The sequence below is a fragment of the Sphaerodactylus townsendi genome, linkage group LG01 (assembly GCF_021028975.2).
Source record: "Sphaerodactylus townsendi isolate TG3544 linkage group LG01, MPM_Stown_v2.3, whole genome shotgun sequence".
Classification (NCBI taxonomy): domain Eukaryota; kingdom Metazoa; phylum Chordata; class Lepidosauria; order Squamata; family Sphaerodactylidae; genus Sphaerodactylus; species Sphaerodactylus townsendi.
This window is the reverse complement of record NC_059425.1, coordinates 146,587,668-146,610,676: the sequence shown is the minus strand read 5'-3', so window position 1 is coordinate 146,610,676 and position 23,009 is coordinate 146,587,668. Positions and strand designations below refer to the sequence as shown.

The 23,009-nt window shown below is 42.0% G+C and overlaps 1 protein-coding gene across 1 annotated transcript in view; it reads right to left on the bottom strand.

Moving 5' to 3' along the window:
* Positions 1-1,001: 1,001 nt before the first annotated feature.
* The window catches only part of LOC125432636 (protein eyes shut homolog), a 300,627-nt gene continuing 278,619 nt past the window's right edge, over positions 1,002-23,009 (bottom strand). Inside the window, exons 13-15 of the mRNA XM_048496405.1 lie at positions 21,503-21,675; positions 8,406-8,567; positions 1,002-4,884 (exon numbers count right to left, since the gene is read on the bottom strand). Coding sequence (XP_048352362.1) covers positions 3,692-4,884; positions 8,406-8,567; positions 21,503-21,675 — 1,528 coding nt within the window. The 3' untranslated portion in view covers positions 1,002-3,691. The remainder of the gene's footprint in view (positions 4,885-8,405; positions 8,568-21,502; positions 21,676-23,009) is intronic.

Below are 23,009 nucleotides of genomic sequence, written 5' to 3'. Positions count from 1 at the left end.
GCAACCAAACAGGCCAACTAGGAAACGGGTTCTTTCAACTCCCTATAGAGAAGGCAAAGCTTTCCCACTTTTCCCATCAGCTAGAATAGGAACCATTCCTCTTAGAAGTCCCACATTATATCATATTCCCAGTCATTTCATGGGTCCAAACACAGATGTGATAACTGAATCTAAGGAATATCAGTAAACAAGCATCTCTAGCACATGGATTCGTGAGCCAGCCAGAAGAACAAATATCTAAACTAATTGGTTTCTGGGGTGCTGTGTGGTTTCCGAGCTGTATGGCTGTGTTCTATCAGCATTCTCTCCTGACGTTTCACCTGCATCTTCAGAGGATCTGATAGTAGGAAAGGAAAGCAAGTGGAGTATATATACCTGTGAATAAAGGTTAATAGGTGAGGGCATCTGAGTAGGAGTGGCCTGGCAAGTGAGTAACAATAAAGTGTAGCATGTGAGTAACAATGGAGATAGCCAGGTCAATAGGTGAGGGCATCTGAATAGAAGTAGTCTGGCCTTTGTTCCCTTTGATTGTTTATTGTCTATAGTCATTTGGTGTTTGTGTGGAGCTGATTAGTCACTGCCTTGACTCTAGTGTTTTTCAAAACTGGCAGCCAAATTCTGTTCATTGTCATGGTTTTTTTCTGTTGAAATTGTCCATGTGCTTGTGGATTTCAATGGCTTCTCTGCGTAGTCTGATGTAGTGGTTATCAGAGTGGTCCAGAATTTCTGTGATTTCTGTCTGCTTAAAAGCACTGAATTAGCATTATCATTGACATCTGTTCTGGATTTGGGCCTGGTTGCATATTTCTCAATATGTGACACTACAGGAAACAACCAAGGAAGCAATAATTATGGGCAAGCAAATCTGTTCTCAGGATATGTATATAATAATGAGCCCTTCGGGGATAGGGCGGTATATTAAATCAAATAATAAATAAATAAAAATAAATATGAAATGAACTCTATGTAAACAATAACAAGAAGCAAATAAAGGCAGACAATTGTTTTGGTAACTATGTATTTGCAAGTCATGTAAATACAGTTTTCATTCCTCCTTATTCAGGTACATGTTTAGAAGCACATATTTTTCCATTTTTTTCCAGCACAGAGTTCCATCAGAATGAATTGCCAAATCCATACTGATGGGTTTACAGTTTAGGAGATCAGCAGAAACTGAAATTCCAACTGTGCACACTTGAAAGACAGTTTGTAATCACTTAAACTTCCCAGATAGATATGTTTTGCATGAAGGTGTTAACACTTAGTATGATGGGAAAAAAACTGAAAATCAGTTATAACATTTGTGTTACACATAACCAGAAATGCAGTTTCACTGTTCACCAAAATATTTCAGCATAAAACCTTGTTGACAATTTTTCTTTGTTTTTTAAAATTTTCTGAGTTGTAGCTGAGATCACAGGTATGGTGAAATGTTCTTATATGATCTTAAATTAGGGGAAAGCTGGGTGTTAATGACAGACAATCCCTTGGTGTTAAAATGTGAGGCCAGATATTGATGTAGCAGAATGAAGTGAGAATCCTGAAGTGGTAGAATGGATTGAAGGCAGAAGGGAATCTCATTATTGAATGCTGCCTTACATGAAAATAAATCCTTGCAACAAGAGAACTAACACAGCAAGGAACAGACGAACCAAGAATTGATAGAGCTAATGACTAGATGTTTTGAAACATAGGAAAGCGTATTTTTATCATAGCTACAACCTGAAATAATACAGTCCCCTTTAATGGTTATGGTTCCTATCTGACTTCATTGTGTTCCTTTACCCTCTCTGTTATTGTTAACTATGTTACTGAAACTGTCTGTAAGCAGCTTCCGAACCACACAATTCACGATAGCAATATTTGAATGAATACCTACCTATTGCGTTACAGAAATCCAGGAGGGGGGCAGAGTATGACAACATACTGTTGTCAGTCATTGTTTAAGATGTATCTTGCCTGTGTGTCCATAACACAGTCTAAGGATGCTACACAAGCAATGCAAATGCTTATTATTTCACAGATCCATGTTAATGCATCTTTCACCATTTCTTGTCATCTCTGCATGACCTAAATCTTACAGTCAAAATCTTTCCCACTTTCTCTATATCAAGATAGTTTTCTTTATAGTATTTTTATTTTTTAAATTCAGTTTATGAAGCGAATAATTGCCTCCAAATTGTGAATGACAAAGGAATACCTGAAAAGGATATGGTACATTTTTCCCACCAAAAATGTGGCTTTTGTAACATAATTATGAACCTTTATTGCTACATTTCTATCTACATTTGGCATTAATTTACTGTCTGATCACATTCTAGTTCTAAAACAAAATAAAGTATATAATGAAGATAAGGATGCATATAATTTGGTGAGGACTGGGTTCATTAGACGGTTCATCTCATTGGTTCCTGGGATACAAAACTATAACAAAAGTAAATATAGGTATAGAAAATATAATATCTAAAAATAATATCTAACAAAAATAATTATGTTTTATCAGCTGTTATTTTTTGAAAATCAGGATTTTTGATGAATTTTAAGCAAGGATAAGCAAACAGTATTTGCTGATTCTGAAAGCCAGCCTTTTTTCCATACTGGATTTTCAGTTTGTGATGAATTTCACTCAACTGATCTGAGAGCTCAGAATGTCCAAGTAAAGAAATTTATAGTCCAGCTTGTATGAGGGAAGGGAAAGTTGGAACATCAGTTGGGATTCAAGTCTTGCAGAAGGGATGCATGGGGCTAGGGAAATTCCAGGAGGTAAGCGCCAGGAGACCCACAAGTAAGGTGGTTAAAGAAAGGCATAGCAGGCCATGATTAAGAGGATAGGCAGAGAATAAGATCTGAGGAAATGCTGAAAAGAATCAAGGAACTAAGGTGATAAGGGACTAATTATGAGTGGTTAGAGGAAGAGAAAGTATGACTAAATGGGAGAAAAGAGGCAGTGATCCAAAAAGCAGGGAACTCATGATGGAGATCATGCCATTGTATGGGAGAGTCTATGATAAATTCAGTTGGAGAAAATTATGCATAAGGCCTGAGACTAGGAGGGTTTGTGCATTACTGGTTGTAACAAAGTGGCGAAGGAAGGAAGGAAGGAAGGAAGGAAGGAAGGAAGGAAGGAAGGAAGGAAGAGGAAGGAAGGAAGGAAGGAAGGAAGGAAGGAAAACCTGGTGTAGAGACCAGGAGCACACAAGCTGTGACATTGCCAGCCCTAAAAGAGCAAGAAGCAGGGAGTGGTGGGGGGACTGAATTTCACATAATGATTTGGCTTAACGAGTCAGTGCCTTAACTGCAAGCTTCTAACACCTTGAAGAGCCCCATGGAACAGTGTGATAAGCTGCAACACTGCAGTCAAAGCTGAATGGATGACCTGAATTCAATTTCAGCAGAACTTGGTTTCAGGTAACCGGCGCCAGGTTTACTTAGCCTTCCATCCTTCCAAGGTTGGTAAAATGAACTTGCAGGGGGTAAAGTGCAGATGACTGGGGAAGGCAATGGCAAACCTCCCTATAAACAGTCTACCTAGTAAACTTTTTGATGTGAGGTCACTCCATGGTTCAGTAATGACCCAGTGCTTGCACCTTTACCTTTTTCTAACACCTTATTGTGGATTGTGCACAGAACGGAAAGCTACATCTTTTTATTTTACTGCAAAGGAAGTTTTATTAATCTATAAAACCTTTGCTTAATCCTTATCTCCACTATAAACATTATAGCCTTCTCCCCTACTTAATGCAATCTTCTTAGAATCCCGAAAGAGTACAACATCTTTAAGTTTACCAATCAGTCCCTGTTTAAAAAGCGCTGTTTTGACAGTGTTTTCCGTCCAATCAAGCCCAAACCCACCAAAATAACAAGTGCCGCCATAATTTAGAGCAACATATTTTCTTTGGGGATCTAGATCTTCAAACACAATGAGTTCATCATCAAGGTACACTTTAATGAGAGTCTTGTTTTGTGCTATGGTGACATAGTACCATTTATTGCAACAGAGATTTTTTCTGTGGTAAATGAGGGGAATGGATATTCTTTCTCCGAGATTAACCACAACTTTTAGTGTGCCGTTTGCAAGACCAACTGCAAGGAAATCATTATCGTCATTTTCAGCCTTTCCTAGCCATAAAATTAAACCTTCTGTCACACCGGTGGTAAAATTGAAAGATACTCTAGTAAATCTGAGGTCTCTGCTTTTATAATTGGGGTCCACATACTTTATGTAGGAATTGCCTGTAAATTTTGCAATAAAAAATGAGATCTGTTTTTCACAGTGTCGGCCTGACCAGCCAAGTCTACATGCACAACTGTAGGATAATAAGCTATGATTTGGTATACAAATAGCTCCATGTAGACACTTTCTATATGAACAGTAAATAGACTGCTCACACGTCTTTCCAATCCAGTTCTTTGGGCATGAGCAAAAAAAGCCAGAATGTTCAACTTTGCATTTTCCATTATGTTTACACACTTGGTACCCGCAAGGAGTTCCATCACAGTCCCCTACATTAGAACCACCCTTTGCCCCCATTTTGGTCAGTTTCAGTTCTCTGTTATTGACAAGAACCTCTCGAACACAGCCAGTAAATCCAATGGGTTCATTCTCAATTGCCAGTGAATTAACCAAATTTAAAGAGGGTACTCCTCCTATGTAGAAATCTGTGTGTGTGTCAAGTGCAGTCATTCCATTGCTAGCTTTCTGGCTTACATTGATGCCATGGAAGTCCAGGTAGCCTTCATTACCAACTCTTCCTGCTTTAATTAAATGCCACGTAGTACCTGTGAAGTGTATGTCTTGAAAAGTCTGTAAGATTACTGTTCTGTCGCCAAGGTTGTAGCGTAGCTGTACATATCCGTTTACTAAGGAGATACTTAAGAAATCACCTATGGATAAAAAAAAGTGTTACCATTCCATGAGTGGGTGTCATATTCACTGATTAAACACTGATAGTAGGCTAGACATTGTTAAGAGCTGGTTGGTGTTATAACCAGTTGGAACCCACCAACTCCATTCATTGTGAGGTGTTGTTACCCCATTTTGTGGTCCGAGGGCAGACAACACAACCAGAAAGGTTTATTGAAATTGTAATGTCACCCTATTAGGTTTTGCCTTGTGGGTCACAAGTTGTACAGTGCCTGTTATAGACATGATACAGCCCTTTAAGGAATAAAAACAATGAGAAGGTAATATGAGAACATTTTGTAACATAGCTAGGATAGAAGAAGGGAAGGCGTAGTCACCCTTTTTATTGCTTCATAAAACATCAATTGTGTCCAGGATTATATAACGTTGCAGCCAATTTGGTGCCTGGGTTTGTTTAATGTTAGCAGTGAATTCATGCTAACTAAAGCTGCTGCTATGTTCCAGAGAGGTGGTATACCCCCACCATGCCAATCAGCCACTAGTGCTTGATAATTAACAAACAGGAAAAATGTTAAGGTTTAAATTGTTAAGACTTACATAACTACAGCTAAAGAAAAAACTTTATATAAGGTGCTTTGCAAAAAGAAGCAACAGAAAAGCCCCTTCATTCCTTTTGGCAGCCTCTGAAAATACTCCTGGGTTTTTCATCAATCTAAATCTGTCTTAGTTGACAGACTCATTGGAAGGCACACATAAAACAAGCAAGATTTATTTTTGTTCATCTTCCTAAATCCTTCAGGGCAATGTAGTTCAAATAGGTAACATGGATGTTGCAAATCAGTTCGGGTACTGCATTGCTGACGACGTATAACTTTGATGGAGGAAACAGTGATTGAAATAAATGTTGATGGCACTGGAAAAGTGGTATTAAGTTGTTCCCATTGGGGTTTAACAGAACTGAAGTTACATTTCTCTATCAGCCTGTTACTAACAGCTTTGTACATACTGAAACAAGTCCTATTTACTTCAGGGGAATTTACTTCTGCATAATTGTGCCCAAAATTTCAATTGTGGTATTGTCAACTTGGGTTCTGATGACTGTTGATCAGTATTTCCTATAGGCCTGGCCTAAAGTGGCACGCCTGAGGGAAATCAGAACTCCCAAAAAATGTTTCTTAACAGCTGTAGATGTACCTCCACAATGGGTTTTAATTGTTAGGAAATGGCTGGGTCCCAGCACTTAGTAGAGCTGGGAAGAGATGACCGCCCCCGCCCCCCCCAGCCCCATCTTAAAGGAGGTGGGAGCAGATGCATGCCTGTGTGTGAAGTAGCTTAGATGCTGGAAGACACAGAAAAGCAGACAGGCAGTGCTGTGAACTGGCTGAAGCCCCTTGAGGATTCTGGAGGGTCTAGAGATGGCATGGGGATTTGTAGGAGTGCCCTGTGCCTCTTTGCTTTCATTTGTGAATTTGTAAATAAAATGAATATCATAAGACTCCCAAGACAGCCAACCATGCAACATTTGGGTGGAGAGGGAAGCATGCAACAGTAGATGAAAGTTGTGCTATCATCCATCTTGCAATGAGATGGTCAAAGGCAAACATTTGCTTGAGGTACCTTCCTTACTGTAGCAGTCACTTGTCAATTTCCTCCCACAAAGGCAACTTCTATTGTCAATTTCACTCATTCCTAAATGCAGACACATTGTATATTCTCCTTAAGGTGATATCGCTCATTTGGAATGAAACTGACAAAGCGGATACAATCAATCTGGCTTGTGTTTGTGCCCTTACATTGCATCACTAATGTGATAGAATTTTTAAAGAATCCTTTAAAAATTGGAGAATGTGGAACAGGAGAAAAGGTTGGGCTGAACGGAAGGTTGGGCAACCAGCATTGGGTCAACATGTGACATCCCATCTGATAAAACCGAGAAATGATGTTGGGGGATTTGCCAGAATTCTGATTTAACCATAGAGTTTCAGTGAATCCTAGAACGTCATCCGTGACATTGTAATATCATTCCTGTTTTTTCACCAGAAGGAGCACTGCACTATAACATGACACCAGTATGCCTGTCTTTATCCCCAAAATCCAGGTGGTGGCCTGGAGTCACAAGCTGATTCAGATGTGCATGATAGAGAAGCATATATATTTGCAGATGCATGAGCTCTCTGTATATGCACTTGTATCACTGCTTGCATCGCATGTATGTTTTTTGTGTGACTTATCAGCCAGTTTAAAATAAAGAAAGGGCTCTGTGCATAATAGTTTTCTCACAACCCTGAAATACACACTGAGCCTCATTACTCATCATTGCATCTAGCAATGGTGACTAGCCCTCGTGACTGTTCAGAGGCAGTCACCCTCTGATTCCCAATGCCAGCCATCAACATCAGGGGGAAGTCTCAGCCCTGTTGTCGACCTTCCAGAGTAACTGGTTGGCCACCATATGAGACAGGATGCTGGCCTAGAGGACACTGGTCTGATCCAGCACAGCTCTTGTGTTCTTAAAGTCCCTTTTTTCCAATTCAGGGCTGATTCTGTATTGGCTTTTCAAAACAGACATTTTAAACTGAGGAAACTTTAAGTTTTGCAACATGGATGAACTTGACTTGTACTGCAGCTTCACAGAAACTGCCCCAGAAAGAAGTTTGTTCAGTGTTTTTCAATGGAAAATTTGGGGCTGCTCATGCTGTGCGGTTGTAATTCATGTGCTGCTGCAACATGCCTGTGGGGTCTACAGGGACTGCCTTTGGCAGAAAAAGAAGAAATTATCATGGTCTGGGATTTCAGAGGATCCGAGATGGGACACTTTTGGTTGGATCCAACCAGCTTTTCTGGTTTGTGTGAAAGGATGAAGGAGCCCATAACTACCAAACAATTCTGTGCCAGCAATCATGGGACTTGCATGGGTAAAAACCATGGGGGATGGGACTTTGATCTGGGAGAAATTGAGCAAGAATAAGAGGAATAAGAGGACATGGCCCACCCACCCTAGCAGAGGGAGGGGAGGGAGGGGGCCCGGCATCTGGACATGGCCCACCCACCCTAGCAGAGGGAGGCGAAGGGAGGGAGGGGTGGCATGCAAGGGAGGGGAGGGAGGGGGGCCAGCATCTGGACATGGCTCACCCACCGTAGCGGAGGGAGGCGAAGGGGAGGAAGGGAGGGGTGGCATGCAAGGGAAGGGAGGGAGGGGGATCCAAATCTTTAATTTGCCATCATCATCAGTCAGTATTTATTTTGTTACAACTTTTGTATGACTTGAAGTTTTGGACTGCACACATATTCTTTCAGAACTGTACATTTTAACAAGCTCCTACAAGGTTTTCTAACCCTCTTAACATTGAATGAACTATAATGTTCATGCCTGACCTCAGTCTATTTATCATAAAAGGAACATAGCCATGTTGCTCCCTCCCATTCAAAGTCAAATGCCATTGGACTTTGTACTAATGTCACAGCAGATAAACATGTTTCATGATTTTCCTCTGTGACTTAACAGAAAGGCAAAATGCAGATTCAGTCTGTGCTCCCTTACCCGACCGTGGATTCAAGTGCTGGGCTGTATAAAAGAGGATACCATTGGGCAGAAGGGGCTGGAACTGCAACTGGATGTGCGCCTTGTGCCGAATGTTGAAGGGCTCAAATGCCATCCAAGAAGAGTGGTTGCTACTGAAAGATGCATCGCTGATGGTTAGGGCTAGGAGACAAAATAAAACTGGAAGGTAAATCTTGGTTTTTCAATCAATGGGAGTAAGGTGTTGCTTTAACTCTGCTGATACTCTTTTGGATACACATGTATTACTTCCTCACAAATCTGGCTATAATTACGTGCTTGTCATCTATTCTCTACACACACACCCGCCTACCATGCCCCAAATATATAACTTCCACAAATATGCAAAACAAGGCCAGGATGAGCCAGCTGTGAGGATCTGAAGGATTTGGCTTGCAACTGCAGCCACTTGAAAGGAGACATTTGAGGTGGTGCATCAACAGTTGAATCTGCAAGGAGCAATTGCATTTCCATGAGAAAGTGGCACATGCAAACTTTTGTGGCTGCCACAATAACTGGATGTGAACAAGGAGAGACACAATAGATGGGATTTGATTTTTAGGTGAAATATGTACAATCCACAAGGGAAAAAAGGGAATGTTTGTGAGAGAGGCAGAAAGGGAGAGATGATGTTGATGAAAAACTCAGCAAATAAAATGAAGAATAAAAGGTAATGCTGTTGTCCAAGTAGATACATTTTAAAAATACAATAGCTTCACTACAGCTCCAATTAGGGACCATAAGTTGCACGCAGCATCTAATGACTGAATAAGGAAGCAGTGAGAACACAGTTAGACATCTCCTTCCTGTGTTTCCAAGAAAACGAAGGCATTTCTTACTGGGTCAGAGTGAATAATTACAGAAAGAAAACCCACCACCGTAATGGCTGGTTCTGGCATAAAGTGACTGATACAGATAATACTTAAAAGCTGAAATTAGTGTCTTTTTCTGAATCTGCACTAATAATGTCTAGAGTGGGTGACATCACTGGAGAGAGATACAACTGTACTGCATGTTATTTTATTGGCTGGATTCACAAGGATGAATCAGTCTCTTGGCTGCAGTGTCTGTCTGAAAGCAACGTCTGCCTCAGCCTCTGATGAACAATTTGTGAAAATATCTTTGCATTTTTGAAAAGATGGTCTAGAATTTGTCAACAAGAGCATGAGCAAGCAGAATGCTTTGAGACTGAACAGAGGGACTGTTAAACACAGTCTACCGATCAAAATGACTTCACTCTAAACATTAGTGGTATCTCAATGCTATCATTCGGACACCTCATAGATCTAAAGCAAAGTTCTCCTTTCCCTGCTGCCCTCCAAAAATAAGCACTGTGATGAACCAGCTTATCTCTAAATGTAAGAAGAATTTCAAGCGACACACCCCACTGGACCAATTAGAGTAATGGGGCATGTTGATGTTGTAGTTACTGTTCCTGAAGTGCATTCCTCTTCTCCCATGGCACTCATTAGTGTTTGCTTGGTGCCTTCAACACACCCCAGTTCGCTCGTCGTTATTTCGCTTTCCAGAACTACCCGTTGTAGCCATGGATGCCTCTCTCTAAGCAACTTTTCTCATAATGCCACAGCTCCTACACTGTGTCATTGAATTCACACTACACTGTTACCTCAATACTATTTGTCAAGTTTTGACCACTTGGATGATGGCTTTTCCTCTGTTTCCCTGGTTATGGTAAGGGACATGGGATAATGCCAAAATTGTAGATTAGACCACAATGCCAGTGAAACAGGTAACTTGAATCTAAAATCCCTATGAAAGAACATCATAATTATATAATTTCAGCCACTCTACTCCTGTTTAATGCCCCTGATCTAAGCTCTGTGTTTAAAGTATTGAATCACCATTCTATTCTAATGCCTCTGTGATGGTACAATTAGATCTAGAATCTTGCCATGTTGGATCACTTTTGTTGTAGCATTAATATGATGCTGTTCAGTTTAGTGGCAAGTTATAAACACTGCCAGCAAATAATTGTAAGGAGTTAACGACACCCATCCAAAGGTCATCACATAAGAGAAGGCTAACATCCTGGAGATATACTGGAGATAACGCTGTTGCTGGGGATGCCGGAGGACCTGCTGGTTGGGCTCATGTTCTGCTTGTCAGTTGAGAGCAGGGAGTCCATTTTCCATCAACCTGTTCAGCTGTTCAGGAACAGCTTGAGCCTGCTTGGTTGGTTGCTTTCTGCCACAATGACAAGCAGCGGCATTTTACAAAGCGCATTTTCACACAGGCCATTAGGTGTCCTATTTTCCCTCAAAGACCTGTTGTCGCTGCATGCTACTCCACAGCCAATTGTTTAAATAAAGAATGAACCAACTGTAAACAAACACTGCTTTTCATGTTAACGCTTACTATTCATCTGAGTCTGTAGCACTGATATGATTTGGCATGAACACATTTTTGCATAGTCTTATGGTAGTCACAGTTCTCTTCCATCTGTTCTTTAATTACCTGATCAAGTGTAACTGTCAGGTAGAATCGGTTTATTCTACTGCATAGTTCAAAGGCAACCCCAAGCCAAGGAAAAGGAAATGTAACTCAACCACCACGGCTACAGTGAGCTTCAGTGTCATTGAGGCAAGGAGATCTCAAGTTTTCCTCACAAATGATTGAAGCTATCAGAAATGGTATGTTTGCCTGCCTGATATGTTCAGTGTGAAGTCCATGGTGCCTCTAGCTGGCATGCAAGATAATAAATTAATATGAAAACTGAGAAAAAATGTTCAGTCTGAGCATTATGAATTGGTGCTCGATGATCTTCCAAAAGAAGAGTGCTAGGACTTTACCTATGCATACATGGATCCTGGAGCAGCTCTTCAACCAGGTCTGAGAATCTCTACCACAATGTAGGAAAGCCAATGTGCGACTCACAGATGATTACAAGTCAGTTTGTTTGCCAATAATCAGGGTTTCTAAGAGTCATGGGGAGGACAAATGAAGAGTCCCCCTGAGTTTACTTCTGATACTACTCAGACATATCTCAAATATCATATGAGCAAGACACAAAATCTTTACATCCCTGGGCATCTAGACTGACCAAAGGCCTCCAACTGTGCCCTTAGCACCCCACCCCCCAATGTACCAGCTATATTGGAGTAGTGCAGATAGAATGTCGACCCTGGGCAACTGTTCTTCTCGTGCAACTTTGGTTTCACTCTGTTCCTCCTGGCCTGTTTATTTTTATGCTTTTTAAATTGTGGAGTGGGTGGGTTTAAATCTTTGAAGCATCAATTATACAAGCTATGAGAATCATGGCAAGAAACTGTGAAACACTGAAACTTCGATTCAACATATAACTCCAAAGGGTGGGGGAGAAACCCTTAATGGCATGAATCGTTTCACGGGGGTGAATGCAGACGGACATTGTGGCTAAGGGGAGGACTGAAAACATTTTACAAAAGTTTTGGGTTATTTGTGTGGAAAGGCCCAAGGTTAGCAATCTTGTGAAGGAACACATCAATTATCTACACGGTGTGCATGATTCCGTGTCTTTTAACCTGTCAAGGGCAGCTGTGGAGACTACTCCTACGACCATTCTGAATTCCTTAACAGCGACTGTAGAGTTGTGACTCAGTGGAAGAGCATCTGCATTGGCCACAGAAGTTCCCAGGCTCAATCCCCAGCATCTCCAGTGAAAGCCAAGCTAGCCAGAGTAGACAATACAGACACATGGCCTGCTTCAGTATAAGGTAACAGCATGTACAACAGTTGAGGAATCAGAATTTTCAGCTAACTACCGTGTTTCCCCGAAAATAACACAGTGTCTTATCTTAATTTTTGCTCCCAAAGATGCGCTATGTCTTATTTTCAGGGAATGTCTTGTTTTTCTGTGTCCTGTTCGTCGGGCATGCTTCCAAACAAAAACTGTGCTACGTCTTACTTTCGGGGGATGCCTTATATTTCACACTTCAGCAAAACCTCTACTACGTCTTATTTTCCGGGGATGTCTTATATTCGGGGAAACAGGGTAGTGCCTGGTAACCTTTTGAATTGCTGCAATGGCACAGAAAAGAATCCATAGCAATGATCTCTAGTGAGAAAACCAGGAAAAGGTGCTAACAGATCTCATGCAAAACCTGATGTACATTTAGCCCGATTCCTTACTTAGAATAATATATGACACCCCAAAGGCTGTGCGTGCTCCTGGGTACCTTTTGGTGTACTCGCCATGTGCAATACTGATTATGTTATCACTGAACATCTGCTTATTCCCCTGGAAGACAAAAGTAAAAGCATACTCTGTCCTTAGCAAATAGCATTGCTATAGCAACTGCAGGAAGACGTTTGTTCAGTGTGATCCAGATTCTCTCACGAAAGGATAGCGTTCAATTGTGTAAATTCCCATCAGATACGACAATAATTGTGCTTCAAAATGCATAGGAATCAGTGCCCAGGGCATCTTCTACCTCATTTGTAGAAGTATTAGCTCACTACAACACTCTGAAGTCCCATATTCTTTAAACATCAGGTACATGATTTAAAAGAAATCTATGTTTTTAGCAATCTACCTTAATGGAGTCACATACATAATACACAATTTGGCCCAGCATCGAAACAGTGTTGAGAGAATCTATTTCGTAACAACTCTTTAATTGAGCATTTATATTGCTCAGTATTAGATTGTCAGTAGGGATATGCAACAGAATGAGGCAAATTGTTTTTAGTTGCCCAAGGGTGGCTGCAAAGAGGAGAACAGTCCCAACTTTGCATCTATCCTTGGGCAAGCTGAAAACAACCAGTTTTTAACCTTCCAGCCATCTTCAAGTCCATGAGAGTACCTTTTCTGGGACAGTCCCAGACTGTTTCCACTTTCTTGGCATTCTCAGGGCTGAAAATGGCTGTTGGAGCAATCCATGTAGCTGCTCTTCCACCCCCAAAATGGGGACAACCAGGCAACCATTGAAGTCTTGTGGGGGATGGAAAATTTTTCCACGGTTTCTCCCCTCCTGCTCTGCAACCTCCCCACAACTCCTGACTGAACACTTTTCTCCCCTCTACTCGCTTTAGCTGATCCCTGCACATTTTTAAACGAAGTGGGCAATTCCTCCTTTTGCTGCCATTTTCTCCCACCTCTTTTCCATTTCACTCACAGCTCCTGCAGCCTCTCTCATCGGCTGCTCCTGGGGGGCAGGGCAGGGTTTGATCATATCACATCAGGAACCCTGTTGGATTGCTACATTTGAACGTCAGGAGTTTCTCTCTCTGTCTCTCTTTCTCTGCTCATATCCTTTTCACTGGGGACATCAGGAGATACCTTCTGCTTGCAAAACACATGTCCTACACAAGGACAAGGGACCAACAGGATATGAGCCTGCAACTATGCATGCATAGCACTTGCATGCACATATATGTTTTGTTGGTATCTATCTGGCAAGTGTCTATCACAACTGACCTATTAATTAGTTATTGGCCAATTTGAATAGCCATTGCTTACATGTTTGTGATCACATATACCTGAAGTTATAAAGTTAATTTTTCCCCTTTGGTCTCAGTCAGACACTCAGTCCTAGCCATGGGCTGAGAAAACTGTAAATACATAAGAGTACAGTATAATATTTGTTGCTTTATTTCCATGTTACCCCACCCTTTTAGCTAGTAAACTTTGTATGTTATGCAACTTGCTAGTATCCGGGTCCTTATTAGTATCTGCTCAACTCTGCTGATAACAGAGCCCTTCGGGGATGGGGCGGTATAAAAATAAAATAAATAAATAAATAAATATATATATATCCACCAACACATTTTCTTCCCTTTAAAGGGTTTTTTTTTAAAAAAACACACAACCCATCCTATTCAGATTTTTCTGAAAATGTGGGGGTTTCCCTCAAGTTTGTAGAAACATCTGCCCTATCCCTGGATGACCCTTCTGTGGCCCACTATGTTTTAAAAGCCTTTTTGTTTCAGCTCAGCTCTGATACCAGAAGAGAGCCAAGTCAGAAGAAAAAGGCTTTAAACGACATAAAATAGCAGGGTAGGGAACACAATTCAGTTCCACTCGCCTGTGTGCTCCAAAACAGCCCCAACCAGGGAATTGGTGGGCAGACACACAAACAGGTGGATGTGTTGATCCCCCCCCCAATCTGTTTCTACGTATAAGGACTTCTCCTGCAAGTAAAGCATCTAATCATATAACAATATTATCATATGCTGCCCTCTGCAGACCACTTTCCATTATTGCACTGTTGGCATGGTTATATGTTGCAAACATTCACGAAATGAGAAGCATTCTCTACTCGAGCCGATGTAATTTCATAACTCCAGGCCCAACCTGCATGTTGGCTACCCTACTTGCCCTCAGAATCAGTAAAACTCCTACTTCCACATCACTGAGAACAAGTTGTGCTTCATCCTTTAGGACTTTGCTCAGGATCGAAATTTAAATGCTAAAAGAATGAAGATGAAAATGGCATAAGGAGCTGTCCATTGGAGCAGACAGGCCCTGCTTCCAAGTCAATCAGACACAAATGGGAATGCAGTGCTCCGAGGTATCCTCCTGATGACAAAGGAGTGGAAACAGGAGGAGGAAAGGGAGGCAGAGAGCCAGATGGAGTCCTGGAACTTCCCCCAACTTTCCCCCTCCCTGGAAATGCTTCTTTTCCCAGCTTCTTTTTCTCATCTTCCTAAATTGCTGAGAGATTTTAAAAACCAATTTGTTAGACAGCCTGCTAGATCACCCTGCGCCTCTTTTTTATCCCAAATGTTAATTTAATCTTAAACATCCTGTCCTATTAAGGTCATCAGAATTTTTTGTTTTAACATCAAGTCTTGGGCACTCCCAGGTCTTAATCCCATCAAACCATTTCCCACAGCATCGTCTATTCAAAGGATCCAGAATGTTGCTTTGTCTCAGGTAGATTGTCCCTCTTATCATAGCCAGAGGGTCAATTTTTCCTATACGTAGATACCAAAGATCCATGGCAATTTGCTGGTCACTTCTCTCGCTTTCCCCAGACCTCTTCTGGAATGGTGAATATATCCCCCCTTTCAACATCCTATCCATCCATGCATCCATGCATCCATGCATCCATGCATCCAATCTGGTTTTCAAATATCAATATTAATAGAACACAATTTGTTAATTATACAAGTACCTGCTTATTTGAGAGTTCTCACCTGGACAATTCTACCACTCCCAGACAATCCTGCTCTGGATCTCCACAACTAATTTCCTCATCTAAAACTCGAGACTGCCCGCTTAGGGTAACACCCCACCCCACTCCTAATCATACTGCATGAATCTCCTGGAAGTCTGTTGAATGACATTGGTTTGTATTCAACCACTCCATTCAGCTAAACTGTGCTCCACTTCGTATGCCACTTACCACTGGGACATGGTACATTCCAGTCTCTTACATTAGCAGGATGCACTTTGTGTTCCCACTGTAGGATAATTCAACCCATGAGAATTCCACAGTTGACTTAAACCTCCCTTCCATAAAGCACTATGTAGCTACTGTCAGTTACCCTGCAGCTGCAGAAGTGAGGGGATGGATATCCCACCTTCATTTGCCAGCCGAATAAAGAAAGGCTCCTGAGAAATTGCACCCTCTCCCTTCTGAGAGGAAAAAATAATTTCTCTCAGTGTTTGTCCCTGTTTTGTAATGTAGAAGCTTAAATATTTGTGTGAGCAGAAGGATCTTTTCATGACAAAGTCTCCATTTCAGTGTTTCTTATCCCTTTTGGATTTTTTTTTAAAATTAAGAATATAACTTTCACAGCCTTTGGTATGGGGTGATGTATGAGTTAATATGCATGCATTTTGTAGTCTTTCCCCACTTACCAAATTTGAGATCTCACCCATGTAAAGAAAGCAGGGAAGCCTAATGACTTGAGAGGATCTGGAAGGGTTGAATTCTGTGCCCATAGGCCCACTGTCCTGTCTGAGTCAAGGCAGGCCACGACACAAGGACATAGGTAAGGCGGGGTTCATGGGTTCAAACCCCCCATCACATGTTAGAATCTCCACCCACGCCCCCTGCTGCCAAAGTTCCGCCCCTCTGCTGCCTGGAGCTTGGGGAGGTGTGGCCACACCCATATGGGTGGGTGGGGACATGGCCATGCCCCCGAACACACCCCATAAAAATCTATAGCTATATCACTGCCACGTAAGGTATTCCACTGCTGTAGCTGCTGTGTCATGAAAGCATCATCCTAGGCTTAGTTTACTCTTCTGCATTCCAAGGACATTTTCTTTGCTTGGTGCCCTTGGACTGATCCCTATGGGACTGATCCCTATGGGGATCCTTACCACTTGTTCTTTTCTGCTATCTTTTTTGTAAATCATTAATCCTTAGCCTTTTCCTTTCAGGGTTTTTTTTTAATCTCTCCCTCTGTTTTTCCTTTCTTGACAGTCATTACTCTCCACGACTTCTCTTCCTGCTATTTTCAACTCTCCTGGGTCACACACGGGCTTTCTTATTCTGTGTTGTAACCACTATCAATCCAGAGATGAGATGTTTAGTCTTGTTCCGTGCCTGACAGTTTGCAGTTGGCCGTTAACTAATTAAGGAAAAAGGCACTTTGACAAATCGCATGATGATTCATTATGCTTGCCAGTAGAAGCCGAAATGGGGGTCATGGATGTTAAGGGAGACCCAGTAAACCTTTTCATTACAAACCATCCACTTTAGTGCTACTGATGCCTTTCTGAGTTTTATTCACTGACGGGATTTATTAAGAGTAGAGCCCTAAGAATAATTTTGTCAGCCTTTGTCTATTCTTGTATGGGTCAGAGAAAGTCATTTGTCATTGTAGAACATCACATGAGGGGCAGAGGGCCACTAATTAATGATGCTGTTTCAGTTGTTGATTAATGTGTGGAGCATGTCACACTCAGAAGATACAACAGCTGTAAAAAACCTCATAAGAAAGAAATGCACAGCCATTGTGTCAGTGAGGGTGTTTTTTACTGTAACAGTTTTAATTTCATAATGATATCACCGAGACGCATGACATTACCAATCAATAAATTCAAACCTCTCTCTGTGTGTTAAGTTCCATTGAGTCACTTCTGACTCCTGGCAATCCTATGAATCAGTTACCTCCAAAAGTTCTATAATTAACAGCCTTCCTCAGGTTTTGCAAACATAGGACTGTGGCTTCCTTGACTGAGTCAGTCCACCTCATGTTGGGTCTTTCTCTTTTGCGATTGCCTTCAACGTTTCCTAGCATTATTATCTTTTCTAATGACTCTTTGTCTTCTCATAATGTGACCCAAGCACACTAACCACAGTTAGTAATGTTAGCCTCCAGGGAAAGTTCAGGCTTGATTTGATCTAGAACCCGCTGATTTGTCTTTTGGCAATCCTCAAAATCTTCAAAATTCTCCTCCAACATTGCACCCAAAAAATCTCATTAGAGCCATGAATTCACAAGACGGCCTGAGGCAGACGCTCAAATTCAAATTGAGAATAAAAAGGAACAGCCCTACAAGACTGTGGGAGGAGCTTCCTTCATGGTTTCCTTTTGGCGCTCATCTCCATGTGCTCTAGGAAGTTGGTGTGAGTCTCAGAATGCATTGGAGAGGAGTAGGATCTAATCCTACTCTGTCCCTGGCAGGAAAGTTAGCCAGTGCAGCAAAAACCTCCTCAATCAGCTTCATCCGCGGCCATTATTCCTTGCCTCCTTTTAAAAGGGGGTTCCTCCACCCCCTTCCCCAGTTGGCCCAACCTGAAGCCTTTCCCATGCTCTTCCCTCAGGACATTGATGGGCTCCCCAGCATGTCCTTCTCCCATTTTCCCCACTTCCTATTTATCTTCCCTATGCTCCACCCTTTTGTCCCACCTGGGCTACATTTGCTCTGCTCACCCTACCCAGCATGCAGTTTCCCAGGAGGATGGGGTAAGCCCTGGCATCTTAGGTGAAAGTGCCTCCTTCTGGACCAGCTGCTGCACTCTCAGTGTTCTGAGGGTGCCTGGCTGGCCTTGCCTCTCCTCGACTTCCCCCCTGCCCTGTTGAGTTGTGTGGCTGCCCCCCCCCCCAACAAAGTTGGTGGTGAGCTTGGTGTGCCATTGTTGACACATTCCTTACTCAGTCTCTGCAACCGTGGTCTCTGGCTGGTAGCCAGCATGTCGGACACCTCACCCTGCACCTCTCCTTGGTAAGTCAGGAAAAGGATTCCTTGGGTGGGGTGGAAGGCTGAGCTGAGGCTGGCTCAAGACAACTACCCTGCCCTCATTGTATACAAAGTGCGTGGCAGGGGTCTGCTTTTAAAAGCAAAAAGGGACTGCAAGTTAAAAATGGCAACTCTGGACTGGGAAATTCCTGGAGGTTTGGAGGGGGTGAAGCCTGGGCAGAACACAGTTTGGGGAGAGAGGGACCTTGGCAGAATATAATACCATACAGCAGCCATTTTCTTCAGGGAATCTGTTCTCTGTAGTCTGGAGATCTGTTGTAATTCTGGGCCCACTTGGAGGTTGTCAACCCTACATGCAAGTCACGCTGGAGGGACACATTAGTCTTGTGATATGCAATTCAGTTTGGTTTGAATCAGAGAAACTACAGACACGAACTTGAATTTTACAGTATGAAAAACTGGGGAACTGAAATGAAGGTAAATACAAATTATTTTGTTGATTCTAAAGGAGACTTTTAGAAGAAGGCAACTGGTGGATAGAACAAAGAAATGGCAAAGAAAACTGTTAGCTGTGTGAAGCTGAAAGCAATACTTAGGCAAGAATACCCAATTCTGCCTATTTAATTATTGTTATCCAATCAGTATAAAACATCATGTTGGTGCATATACTAAATAAAAGCTACTCTTGTACTTGCCATTGCCAAACACTTCACAGTTTCTCTTATGTTCATCTTTAAACACCCTTGTTTGGTTGGTTATTCTTCTTCCCATTTTACAGATAGAAACCTAATGGTGATACAGAAACCTTCTGTGAGGCTCTTCCAGATCTATGGCAAGTTCGCTACTTGCTGGGCCAAAATAGCTCAGAAAGCATTTCTTGGCATCATTATTACAAGACTAGCAAAGGAATGTGCCTCCCACCATAACACAAGTCTTCAACTCAAAAACTAAGGAATTGTGTGAAATGCAAAAGGTGTTAGACAAAGCTCTAGGATACATATACATTTTTGCAGGGTGCTGTCAAGTTGCATTTGACTTATGGCAGTGATGGCGAACCTTTTCGAGACCGAGTGCCCAAATTGCAACCCAAAACCAACTTATTTATCGCAAAGTGCCAACACGGCAATTTAACTTGGATACTGAGGTTTTAGTTTAGAAAAAAATGGTTGGCTCCGAGGCATGCGTTACTCGGGAATAAGCTTGGTGGTAGTCAGTGGCTTTGCTTTGAAGCAACCGTGCAACTCTTCCAACGGGTGAATCACGACCCTAGGAGCAAGCCCCATTGCCAGCAACCAAGCTTACTCCCAGGAAAAGGATCGTACTTCAGCATGATAATCAGTGGGGTTTAACAGCACTTAACAGGGTTACCTACACTGCTTCCCCAAAACTAGGTCTTAGGTTTAATGCTGATAATCAAGCCTAGCAGCCCAGGCCAGCCTAGGTGTGTGTGTGTGGGGTGACTCTGTTTGCGTGCGCCCACAGAGAGGGCTCTGAGTGCCACCTCTGGCACCTGTGCCATAGGTTTGCCACCACTGACTTATGGCGACCCCGTGGAGTTTTCAAAGCAAGAGATATTTGGAGGTGGTTTTCCATTGCCTGCCTCTATGGTCCCTTCCGCACACGCAGAATAATGAGTTTTCAAACCACTTTCACAACTGTTTGCAAGTGGATTTTGCTATTCCACACAGCTTCAAAGAGCATTGACAGCAGTTTGAAAGTGCATTATTCTGCATGTGCGGAAGGAGCCTATGTTACAACTCTTGTGTTCCTTGGAGGTCGCCCATCCAAATACTAACCAGGGCCAACGCTGCTTAGCTTCTGAGATCTGGTAAGATCAGGTTAGTCTGGGACTATCTAATTCAGGAGGCTTTGTGATATGCAGGCTCAATTCTCCACTTTCCTATGAAGCATGCCTGGATGACCTTGGGCCAGTCACGCTCTCTCTCAGCCTCGTATACCTTGCAAGGTGGTAAAAGAAGTTGCTTGTATACTCTCTGTGCTCCTTGTACCAGCTATACAGATAGTAAGGCAACACACACACACACACACACACACACACACACACACACACACACACACAAGAGACATTCGGAGATGGTTTGCTATTGCCTGCTTCCGTATTACAGATAAAAGCTATAAATGACCTAAAGAAAGTTACATTATTAAAATGTTAGCTGATTTGGTTTAACCTGATGCACTTTCCAAGACTCCTTATTTGTCTAACTATTTTAAAAATGTTACTTAACACAGTTGTGATATTTTCTGTGGCCATTCTGGAACTCAGAGAAGGACGATTTGTTGTAACTAATGTTAATTGTAATTAACTAATTTTAATTGGTTGAGTTTTTGCTCGATGAGTCAAACTGCATATTATGACCTTTAACGAAAGTGAGCTAGGTTGTAATTTTGCTTATTGTTCATCAGAATGTCTTCCTGTGGGCTTGGTTAAATGTAATCTGCTGAACGTGGTGTGAAAGGGATTCTCCTAGAATAGCTAGAAATACAAGGTTATTCCAAGACCCATCTTTCATCCATTGATTAAAGACACAGAGCTCTAGAAGATTGAAAATGATCCCAGGTATTTATTAGTATGGTCAGATGTACTTTCCAACAAGAGTGAACATACTGGGGGAGAGAACTGAGCATGGATGAATGTGAGCCTGAGATTCATTTCTTCCCAAAGAAAGTTCAAAATAATAGCTGAAGCTGTCACAATGAAGTGTTGAGATGATCATTTTATGAGACCCAGAGAGCAAATCTGTGCATCCTCATTCAAGTCCTCCTCAGCTAAGATCTATGAACTACTTTGCTCTGTGGACTCTGTTGCTGCATCGAAGTGCTATGTTGTAAAGCAAAGACTTGACATGCATTTTTAAAAGAAAAATACTTCCTACTAAGCCCTGAAGAGGAACATACATATAAAGAAAAAATGGGCAAAAGGAAAACTCATTCATAATGGAAGAAGCAATCTTTGCCATACCTTGTTCACAGTAGATACCGGTGGTTCCTAATGGGCAGTGACAACTGTATCCATCAGGCAGTGGTATGCAGGTGGCACCTTGCCTGCATCTATGTGGTGAGCTGTGTTCAGGATCACACACGGAAATGGTCTCTGTGCAGAGTGCCCCTTTCCAACCAATATGGCACAGACAGCTAGGATGTGCACAAAAGAGATAACAATAGCATTTTTAAAATCTTGTGTTATTTACAGTCTGGGACTAAAAGCAGATTACAGAGACATTCAATAAACAGTGCAATAGGATTTGGGTTTTGGAAAGCTGGAACCAGTTAGAAATCTGAAAACAGAACTGAAGCACAGCAAGAGCATTAACTTGGCACATGAAACAATGGAAAAATTACATAGTAGGATTCTACTTAGAGCAACAGCCATTGCAGACTATACACAGTAGTATAGACCGCAGTTTCTCTTCACACGGGACAAAAACAGCGCCCCTGGAAGGGTAAAAACACCATTCCAGGTGCGCTGTTCACATGGCTGCCTCCTCTGCATTGAGGCAGCGCCGCGCTTTCCCCCCAAAACCGGCGGGAAAGTGCTGTTTTCCTGCCTTGTTTAATGAACGAGGCTTTTGGAAAACAGAATTTCCCAGACAGCGCCGCTTTTAGACACCTCCTGCTTTCCCCACATTTACCTTTTCTTCCTGCGGAGCTCCTCAGGGATGAGGAGACATGCCCACATTGCCCTTCGACCCCCGGTGAGCTAAATGTGGGGAAATAAAATGGAGGGGCCTCTATGCAGAGGCACCTCCACAGACTGCATATATGCTGCTCATATATGCTGGTGTGCAGCTGCTGCAGGGGCCCGTGCAGAACAGGCCTCAAAAGCCTGAGACAAGCACACAGCCAAAAATAAAGAAAATCTCCACACACGAACAAAAGTCCTCCCAAGCTTTCTGAAAACATACAAAAGCCCCCCCAAAACAAAACCACAAGCTCTCAAAAATCTTGTGTATATAAAGACTATCTGTCTTAAACAACCCTGTTTTTATGACATTAAGCCCAGAACAATGTTGGCATGCCTAAACTACAGATTTAACATGGTTAAACATCCCTTCCTAGAGAATCCTGAGACATAGAGAATGTTCAGCACTTCTATCAAACTACATTTCTCAGGAGTCTTTGAGAGAAGCTGTGATAATAAACTGTTAATGAACTGAACTGGCTTAAACTGATATACATTTATGGTGCAACGGTCACTACACCAAATTTGATCCTAGAGACCCAGAAAAACAAATGAAGGCTGTGTGTTTAGTATGGAACTTGTGATCATCTCATAATTCCAATCCAAATTGTGGAACAGAAGACCTCCCACATTGTCACCCACGTAAAGTGCACAGAGAATCAAAGTCAACCCACAAACCCTGTCTTTTTAGGCAATTGAATTCCCTTGAATAAATTATTGATGGTAGGAGGAGAATCATGATTGTGTTTCTGGACAGTTGGCTAGATATGCATAGCATTACTTCCTG